This window comes from Monopterus albus, unplaced genomic scaffold (genome assembly GCF_001952655.1).
Source record: "Monopterus albus unplaced genomic scaffold, M_albus_1.0 scaffold325.1, whole genome shotgun sequence".
Taxonomy (NCBI): Eukaryota; Metazoa; Chordata; class Actinopteri; order Synbranchiformes; family Synbranchidae; genus Monopterus; species Monopterus albus.
In genome coordinates this window covers 111,218-121,544 of record NW_018128205.1, presented here as the reverse complement: position 1 = coordinate 121,544, position 10,327 = coordinate 111,218, and the positions used below count along the sequence as shown (strand labels likewise).

At 44.6% G+C, this 10,327-nt stretch overlaps 1 protein-coding gene across 1 annotated transcript in view; it reads right to left on the bottom strand.

Annotated features, from left to right (window-relative positions):
• pcf11 (PCF11 cleavage and polyadenylation factor subunit) overlaps positions 1-9,944 on the bottom strand; it is a 16,041-nt gene extending 6,097 nt beyond the window's left edge. The window contains exons 1-11 of the mRNA XM_020624299.1: positions 9,550-9,944; positions 7,319-7,444; positions 6,769-6,951; positions 5,849-6,052; positions 4,198-5,198; positions 3,223-3,391; positions 2,051-2,444; positions 630-764; positions 473-528; positions 429-438; positions 3-133 (exon numbers count right to left, since the gene is read on the bottom strand). Coding sequence (XP_020479955.1) covers positions 3-133; positions 429-438; positions 473-528; positions 630-764; positions 2,051-2,444; positions 3,223-3,391; positions 4,198-5,198; positions 5,849-6,052; positions 6,769-6,951; positions 7,319-7,444; positions 9,550-9,792 — 2,652 coding nt within the window. The 5' untranslated portion in view covers positions 9,793-9,944. The remainder of the gene's footprint in view (positions 1-2; positions 134-428; positions 439-472; positions 529-629; positions 765-2,050; positions 2,445-3,222; positions 3,392-4,197; positions 5,199-5,848; positions 6,053-6,768; positions 6,952-7,318; positions 7,445-9,549) is intronic.
• Between the last annotated feature and the right edge of the window lie 383 nt (positions 9,945-10,327).

Sequence of the window (10,327 nt, the reverse complement as noted above, 5' to 3'; positions counted from 1 at the left end):
ACACTGCCAGGGAGTGGAGGCCCCTCGGGCCTCCGAGGGTCAGGGTGCAGGGCGTACCTCCGCGGAGCGTCATAGCCACTCTTCTGTTCCTCACGCTGGCGCTCAGTCAGGGGCGAGTTCCACTCTCTCTCACCTGGAAGCAACAGATACAAGCTCATCAAAACATTTTTGGACTCCTGCGACTCTTTCAGTGTCAAAGACCTCTGGTGTGTGACTCAAAATAACTGAAGGTTATTTAAGACAGAAACTACAAGTAGCACATTGAAATAAGCACTAAGAGGAAACTAAAGAGGATTTCGTTGTCCTAAGCTTTTCTTCTCTAATTTCTGACTACAACCTGCAGCCTCCTGGGAGGCTGTCTGTGATGAGCATGAGCCCAGCTCCTAATTAAATGTGTAAACTGTGATCTCTTTAGAAGAATCTCTAACCCTGCTGAAGCGTCAAACCTACCCATACCGTCTCCACCGCTCATTGTCACTGTTCGAGACCCTGACACCCCGCAGCTCCAGAACCTGACCTCTGACCTCTCTGTGGATAAAGACGACAGATAACAAATAACATTCTCCTTCACAGATCAGGTTAAACAGATCAACACTTCACAGGGAGAGTGCTGGGAGCAGTCAACTCACTTGACTCTCTGGTATCGACTCGCCTCCTGAAGCGAAGGCCCTGCAGAGACTTCAGAGGGGGGAACTCTTTGCCATGGTTGTACTCCTCGATCATGGGGCCTGGCGGAGGGCGGGGCTCTTCACTCTGCCTCTCACCTGTAAGAATCATTACCCAGCAGACATAGGTGACAAGCCTAAAATGGCACTGCAGAAATTATATCCATTTTCAAGCACACACCCCCATTTTTGGTGGCTCATAAATAATGGAACAGGTGTGGCCTGTGCTCTCCTTACTCTGTGACTAATCAAGCCAATAAACATGGAGGTGGTTCTGAGAGTTATATTTGCATTGGGTAGCTGTCCACTGGAACTCTCAACACAAGGTCTAAAGAGGTATCTGTGAAAGTGGAAGAGGCCCTCGTTAGGCTGAAAACACAATAAACCCACCAGAGAGAGCAACAACACTGGGAGTCGTTAGTACTACAGTTTGGAACTCAGCAACAGCAAAATACCCGGAAGACAACTGAGGTGGATGACCACAGAATTCTGTCCATGGTGATGAAGAACCTGTTCACAACATTGAGCCAAATCAAGAACACTGGTGAAGATGGAAAAAAGCCTAGACTGATGGAACCAAGGTTAACTTGACGGAATGATGATCCAAAGCAGACCACATCACTGTCACTGTTATGGCCTGGGCACATTTGGCTGCCAGTGGAACCAGGTCAGTTGTGGTTACTGATGACCTGACTGCAGATAAAATTAGCAGGATGAATTCTGAAGTATATGATGTTACACTCTCTGATCAGAATCAGCCAAATGCTGCAAAACTGACAGGACACATCTTCATACTATAGATGGATCATGACCAAAAACATACAGCGAAATCTGCCCAAGAGTTTCTTAAGACAAAGATGTGGGATATTCCTCACTGGCCAGTCACCGGATCTCAACCCAGCAGAGCATGCTGTTCACTTACTGAGGATGAGACTGAAGGCACAAAGACCCACAAACAAGCAGCAGCTGCAGCAAAGCATCTCGAGACAGGAAACCCAGCATCTGGTCCTATCCACTGACTGCAAAGGATTTTCATCCATGTATTAAAGGCAGTCCTAATGTTTGTAATTATGTTAGTTTGTTCCATTATTTTTGTCAGACCCCTTGAATTAAAGCTAAAAAAGTCTTGACTTCACTCACATCTCAAGTGTTTCATTTCAAATTTAGTGTGTTGGCCGAATGCCAAAAATCTATCACTGTTCCAATATTTATGAACCTGACTGTACGTGTCGCTGTTTTCTCCATTTATCATTTCGTCTATGAAATGTGGAATAATAGCAATAAAGGCCCACTGCATTGTTCCACAACCCACGGTGATGTATTTAGCTTGTATCTTTTCCCACCAACAGTTATAAAAAAATTAAAAAAAATCACTCTCAGCTCACCCGGTCTGTCCCGTGGCATCCGGCTGTATTTTCGTGGCGCACTCCGGCCACCGGTCACCTTGTCGCCTTGTCCCCCTTCCTCACCATCCTCTGGACTCTCCCTGCCCTCCCACTCGTCTTCGACCACACGGTGAGTGACCTGGGTCTTCCTCAGTTTGGACTTGTGCTCATAGTATGACAGCTCCGCCGCATCCATAGTGTCATGGGGGCGGGGCAGAGGTGATGGGGGTGTGGCCATCAGTGTCTGTTTCTTGGCAGAGAAGTCGGCAGAGTCGTCCCAGCTCTCAGAATGTTGCTGCTTCTCCTCCTGATACTGGAAGAAGTGTTTGATCTGGTGGGCCATGTTCAGGAACTCCTCCTGGGAAATCTCTCCGCTCTCCAGACGCTTACTGGCCTGAGGAGAAACATGAAGACAACAGTGTAAACAGGATTATCAAGGGGGGCAAAGCCAGGAAAAACACCTTCTGCTGAAACCTGCAATAACTGAATCTATTGTTCACTCGTTTTCAGTAGAAGTAAAGTCAAACTCAACAGTGGCATATCAACTTGTGATCAGTTTCCTGTTTTCATGTCCAGCAAGCACAGATCAACATGCTCGTCTGTGTGCAGTGTGTCCATGTCCCCCTGATGAACCTAATCAGTTAGCTCTGGGTTTGGGCTCCACCACCTCCCGAGGGGAAACCTCTGGAGCTGCTAAATGCTGCACTACGTTCACCAGCTGGTCTCTGGCTCTGTCTGCTGCTGTGTGGCTGTTTAAAACAGCAGCTTCCTGCTGCTGCCCAAAACCACACTGTGAGAGTGGTGACAGTGAAGCTGTGGTCCGACACTAAACAATGAGCTGAGACTCACTGTGAAGGTGTACATTCAGCTGATGACTGGAACTTGTTTAATGACTTGTACAGATTTGACAAAGCATTTGATATGACAAAGTGGACAACACAAAGACAGTCCAAACACTGAAAACTGTCGATGTTTTAGCACCATCTTTTGGCTTGTGACCAAATATCAGGCATCACAAACTCCTAGGCAACATCTTTTTAGAAGTTGCATGGTGACAGATTATAATGCACCAGCTATCTTAGAAAAGGTTCAGCTGTTTGCATTATTGGCAGTTCTTCTGCAGGTTCTGAGGTTTCTGTGTGTTCTGCCTGCAGTAATGTTTCTGAACATACCCTCCTGAGCAGGTCCTTCTTGGAGGCAGAGTTGAGGACATCAGGAATCTGCAGGTTGGCATCCACACTGAGGCGGTGCTTCGTGGTTCGGGGGGTGGTGGGCCGAGTCGGGGTGCCATACGGTTTATGTCTCTGAGGTCCAGGCTTCACATCCTCTGACAGCTTCAGACTGAAGAGAAACGCATCTGGTTTTTACACTTTAATAGCTTCACCCAAACACTGAGATCTGGAGCGCTGCTGTGATAACTAGTCAAAACCCATCAAACCCAGATAGTCAGTAGCTTTTAGTTTATAGTTTAAAGTTCATTTCCAAGTCAAAACACCACCGCAGGCCTTGGTGAGTTTATCACTGTTTCTATACTCAGCATAGTGGAGATCTTAAATGACTTCATCAAACATCCAGTCTCTCCTTAACAACAAACTGAACTCTCATGGAAAACCAATTATGAAATGACAAGGAGTGAAGCTGACACACTGGAGAAGCTAAAATGAGGAAACGATTCACATTTCTGTTCAACTGATTAACAGACTAATATCCTTAGCTCTGGCGCCACCCAGCAACAAAAATTAATAACCAGGGCTGTCAGAGTTTCTGATAGTGCTGCTGAGGAAGAGCTTTGACTAAATCCTCACAGAATCAGCAAAAACGTTTCTTTAAAAAAAATTCCTAAAACGAATCGATTATCACAACAGTTTTTCCATTAAAAGATGAATGGGCCAGATGTTTACTGTTTAAATAAACATATATGAACAAATAAAACATCAAAAATTTGTGAAAGTTATAATCAGAAATGGTGTAAACATTGACAGGTAACATTTATTCTTGTGATATCAGAAAAGTACTGTGATACTGGACTGTAGGCAAAGTTCAGTTTAGATGACTAAATGTTTGTGACCACCAGAAAACAGCATCACATGCTACAATGAGGTCAGAGGAAGTACACAGATAACAAAGAGGTGAAATGATGTACGCACTGTTTATTGTCCTCCCAGCCACTTCTCCAGCGGTGAGGAGTCTCTTTATTCTCCTTGCTGCCTCCGTCATGGCTCCGTGGAGAGTGAGAGTCTCTGGATTCACAGTGCCGGTCCTCCCCTGGCCTCTTCGACCTCCGGCTCTCCGACTGGTTCTTCTTAGGCGCCAGCCGGTCCTCTCGCCCCTGCTTGACGTGCTGTGGTTCATCTGTCCGAACCCTCCGTGGTTTGAAGGGCTTGTGAGAGGGTGACGGGGACAGGGAGCTGCTCCGGGTCCTGCTCTTTGGTGAGCGCCTCTCCTTCCTCTTCGGGGAGGTGGTGGGGGATCGCGACCTGGACCGAGAACGGGTGCGTTTCCTGGCGTGTGTTCGAGCGTTGCCTCCAGCCTTGAACTCGATCTTCTCGGTGGACTCCTCGCGGTCGTGTTTGGTCACTGAGCCGTTCACCAGCTTCCCTTTGCTGAACCTCTGAGGCTCTATTCCCCGTGCGGCCTCCTCTCTGTCCTTCTTGTTGCTGCATCTTTTCTTCTCCTTCATCTCATCATCTTTGGCCTCTCCAGTCTTGTCCTGAGTACGTTTCTTCAGCCTGGGATCTTTCTTTGTGCCATCAGCTGACTTCTGAGCCTCACACTCGGTCTGTTTGGTTTTGCTTTGGATGCTTTTAGCCATTGGAGACAGAGACTTGGACTTTGGCTTCTCCTCTGACACCTCTTTCTTCGGGGTCCTGGCCTTCTCCAGCCGGGTGGGTTTCTCCGGCAGTCGTTTCTCAGGTGTCAAAGTGGGACTTCCAGTTGTGGGGGGAGCATCTTTTTTCCCAGCAGGCTGTTCTTTGGGCTGGGGGGCAGCTGGGGGGCCAGAGGGCGTCAGACGGAGGGTAGGTTTGTTGTCAGTCTGAGTCTGAGAAGGAGAGATCCAGGATCGGACCACAGGGGCAGTTTGGCTAACGGGCTTCGACGCTGTGCTCGGCGCTGCTGGAGTCGAGGTGGGTAACACAAAACCACCAGCCTGCAGAAACATTAGACAAGTGTTAACGCTTCTGTGCCACTGGTGGATGAACAAACTGTAACTAAAGCCTTCCTCAAGCCTAAAGGACCTTTCAGTGACATCTTTATTTTTTGCACAAAATTACAGAGAGTAGTATCAATAACAGTATTGTACCGATTAGCAGTATCCTATCAACAGAATCCTAATGACACAGGCCCTACAGGTGTCTCTGGTTAATATAGGTTCTTTGGCTTTAAGGACCTAGCAGGTGTCCCTGTATTCCACAACTGTTTTCTTTCCACAGCTGCTACAGTTTCCTGTATGACAATCTCAAATGTTGCAGGTTTCCCATGAGTTTAACTATCATGTTGCAGGTTTCCCATGAGGGTAAATAACAGTTTAACTATAAGAAGTTCCACATTTTAAGATCCAAAGACTTGTGGAGCTCCAGCCAAACACAGAGGGCTAGAAAAAGACAACTGATACGCAACTTTATAACATCTGAGTGGATGTGATTTCACTAGTTTAGGCATCACCTTAAAATGTAGTCTTCAAAGTTATATAAAGACTTCTAAAGGCAACTTCTCTCTTCAAACTGCATTAGAATAATGAGAAAGACGATGCAGACCTGGAGTCAGATCTAAACTCTAACCCGGGTCATTTGGTCCTACCAGCTGTGCTTTGGTCTGCTCCAGCTCCAGCTCGATCTTCTTCTGCTGAAGCTCCAGAAGCTGTTTCTGTTTGGCCAGCAGCTGCTGCCGGATCAGCTGCTCCTGGGTCACACTGGACGGGCTGATGGCTGGGGTCGGCTGGTGAGCGGTGGTTGCTGGGGGGGCCTGGGTGATAACCGGCTGTGGAGAGGATACGTCCTCAGACTGGAGACCCACCGAGGTTGTAGAAGGTCAAAGCCATTACAAGCGAAAGAAGAGACAAAGGTCTAAAGTCAGAGTCTGAACGCCCACACATACCTGAGTTTACATCCTCTGAGTGTGTTGCAAAGTCTGAGAGGAGCTGCTTGGTAGAGCTTTTCTACATTTCAAAGAGAAATCATGCACTTTTAACACCCCTACATTCATCTGACAGCTGGACCTTTACATTCAACAGGAGATGAACATGGTTATAAGCGCTTAGATTTTCCAGGTGTGGCGACACAAAACTGCACAGAATTCAATGCAGTCTCTTCAAAATTACATTAAAGATGGTGGCGAGTCCGAACTTAACCATTACATAGCTTTTGTCTTTAGGCATGTTTGTCCACTAGTGAACTGTTTACGGCCTCAAAGTTTCACTAATACACACAGGGCCTCAACAGTCATTTTTATCATGAGTTAACCTAGACCTGAAACACCTACTGGACTCTTAAAAATCAACCAGCCAGGGATCAATTTATAATTTTGGCCTTTTTGAGCAAAAAATGCCAAGTGCGCTCCTACTGGACTCTTAAAAATCAACCAGCAAAGGATCAATTTATAATTTTGGCCTTTTGAGCAAAAATGCCAAGTGCGCCCCTGGTTCCAGCTTTTCAAACATGAGGGCTAACTGCCTTTTTCATCAGCCGCAGTCCGATGTGGTGTTTGCAGCACATACACACCTGTTTCAAGAACTTGGGGTTGACATGAATGCTGGCATTGACAGTGTGCGGCAGCGGCTTGATGGGCCAGGCTGGGTCCAGAGAGTTGACCCGGACGTCCAGCGCATACAGTTTCTTCAGGGGAAACACATCATCCCACGTCGATCGTAACTTGAACAGACTCTTTCTAGTGTTTTCATCCACCTACAAACAGAGGACAGGACTTGGTCCACAGCTACCAACAAAAACCTAACACACAATAACATGGCAGCAAAGGCTAATGCAGGTCTTTTTACATGTGTTAGTACCAAGGAAAATACTAACATATCTGGTCTAAAGACTTTCTGGAGACTATGTTAAAGTCATAAACAGTGACTGTGTAAAATGCAAAATGATGTAATTAATCCTCCCTCCCTAACTTTTACCAGACTACACTATGGAATTTAGCAGGCAGGCAGGTGACTACACACAAAGCAAGCAACACAAGAAACAGGAGGGAAGTGAAGTGGGCTGCTACGAGCTTTAGTGCTTAACTTTAACAATGCTCAAACAGCAGCAAAGTGAACTGTACCTTTTCAAAGACACATATAAATGAAGTGATTAGGTTTTTAGCAAACACTTCAAGGTACTGTCCTCCAACATTCTTCACTATGGAATCCACTAAGTACAAAACTGGCAGCTTCTCAGCAGGTGGCGCCTGGAGCAATAGAGAACTCAACAAGTTTAGAACACAACAGGGGTTAAAGCAACATTTCAGAACAAACTTTCAAATTACAACTTGTCAGGAGTTAACAGGCGCTGACAGCCCTACCCCACTCCACCAAAAGTGTAAGAAAGTTAAATTAAAATGTGGAAAAACCAAATAGGAAAATTTGTCTGAAAAAATGTGTAAGGGTCTGCACATCAAATGGGGGAGGGGGAGTCAAAAAGCAGTACAGTCTGTGAGATGTCTCTTCATTCTGGAAGCAAAAAAGAAAAATAACCAATGTCTTTTGTTATCACACTGATGGTCTAACCACAGCCGATCAATCCAAAAACAGGAAAATGTGCAGAAAAACCAGTGATCTTCAAGTAGCAGTGAGGTTGGTGTCTGCACTGAAGGGTTCTAAGACGATGATCCATCGCCCAAGGGGATAAAAATACATCCATCTAAGACGATGATCCATCGCCCAAGGGAATAAAAATACATCCATGATGCACTGAGGGTTAAAAAAAGGACAAGAGTCAAGTCCTTTGGAACCTTTTTACCTCCAAAGAGGGGTTTTCCTTGAACCACTCTTTGTACTTTACCCAGGTGACACGAGTTTAACTCCACACCCAATGAGTCTGATTCACTCACACGCATTCAGGTTTTACCCCTTAAAAAGGTTTTTCTCTTTCAGTTGTTTAACAAAACAAAAACAAAAAAAACACTGATAACCCATTAGAAAATAAGACAAGTAATTTGTGGGCATTTAGTTAAAGAAGCTGTAAAGTGCATTTAAACTCTACACACATGAGCAGAAGTCTGTTTCTAAACTGTGAAGCACCAGTTGAAACACCACTGTTTGCACAACCAGTCCAAACAAGCTGAGTCACACTCAGCAGTGTCAGGAAATGTACACCATTGTACCAAGAAATTACACTGGGAAATAAAAAATGACAAAAAGCACATTTCACATTTTTTATTATAACATTTTTACCAATCAATGACATTTCAGTAATTCAAGATTCACTCGTGAATTAATGCAGGCTCCAAAGCTTTGTTTCGCCTGACGTCAAATGCAAACACTGACCAGAGAGTTGACTGAGGCAAACTGCTGACTGAGGTGCATTTCTACAGAGGCCCCGTCTCCTGGACTCAACAGCTACCAACAGTATTCATTCACAATAAATTAGTCTGAGAAACATTTAAACACAATGTTGTGGTCAGCAGATATTAAGAGAATGACTGCAGGAAAATGACCCTAGTGGCTGTGAATACCCAGGGCTGCAAATGTTAGGTCAAAATCCACCACAAGCGAACAAACTAGGACATAGCCATAACACATGACGGATCAGCTACACTCATTTATTTTACTTCATATTCGAGTTATTTGTCTGTTTCAGGTTTTTAGCATTGAAACACAGCTAATCGGTTTGATCCTGTACATGTTTTCCACTTCTTTCAGGTCAATGCCCCATGTTTTTATTATACAACTGTATTGTACATCTCCCTGCTTCCTGTTTTCATGTGGTAAAACACCTTGTGTTCATGTATATTTTAAAAGTGGTATAAAAATACTGTTTAGTTGCTTTCAATTAAAATCAACAAATGGCACCCATGTTTACGAATTAACGTTAACCGTGTTAAAACTAACAATGAACTTGCCTACACTCCGTTTCTTTCGTAATATTGTTACATAACGTGACCTCGAGGTAGCTGTTTTTTTGACTTCATAGATAACAAATTATACCACCAAGGCCTTACAATAACCTACTTATGGTGGATTTTAACTTCAGTTGAGCCGAGATCACACCTACTTTTAAATTAATGCGGAGAGTTTTGACAAATGGGTGATTATTTTTGATGAACACTAAATATATTATGTGAACGAGGTTTCACTTTAATACACACAAAATGGCGTTTCAAAAACTCTGTGCCACAGGATATTGTTGCTAACAAACGAAATATAACGTATCTAGGTGACATGCTGTGTAACATAACGCTAGCCGCCATGTTTGCTAGCAGTTAGCTAACATAGCCACAACTACATCGTCGACTGGGCCTACTACATACATCGACATAAGATGAAAATGAAAGTATTCTATATTCATAAAAACCTTGCTTATTTGTGCTTCAATAATTGCGACGATATCCTTGGCGAAGTTGAGGTTTTCCTCGGCCAGAATGGTCAGCATGTTGATGTGCGGCTTGCTGTTGAATGTTAGGTCTTCCAGCGAGGACTGATACTCTCGGCAGGCATCTTCCCTCGCCGCCTTGTCGTCCATCTTTAAGCAGAGTGACCCGTGAAATCTTACACCAGCCTTTTCAATACCATAACCATTGATTAGTAGGCAGTCCATGAACTCATGTAACTAACTGTTATACGCTGACTCGAAGAAGAAAAATAACCACGGCCTTGAAATTTACTTCAGCCGTCACCCGTCGTCGTTCTCTGCCCTTTCTGGACAACAAGAAGATGGCGGCTGCAACTGGAAGACTCATACGTCACATGATTAATTTTATATTTTACATGACGTCAGTGCAATCCCATTGGCTTTTTTTCAAGCCATCAGGACCGGGTTTTAAATTTTGATTGGGTCGTTGTTGTGACAGCCACACTAATGGCCCAATCAAATCGAAGCAGTGTGAGCTCATCACATAACCAAAGTCAGCCAGAAGTACATGAGGGCGAAGCATGTCGTCTGTGAAGCTGTTATCCCCAGGTTTTCAAGCTTGATGTGGCATTAGCAAATCTGTCGTACGGAATAAATGTAATTTGCAATGTGATTGCAGTTAATAATAAAAAAATGTTGAAATATCAAACATATAAATGTGACGTAACAGACATGCATGTGATCAGCATGCCCACAATAGCAGGCTAATGTGCCATTTAAG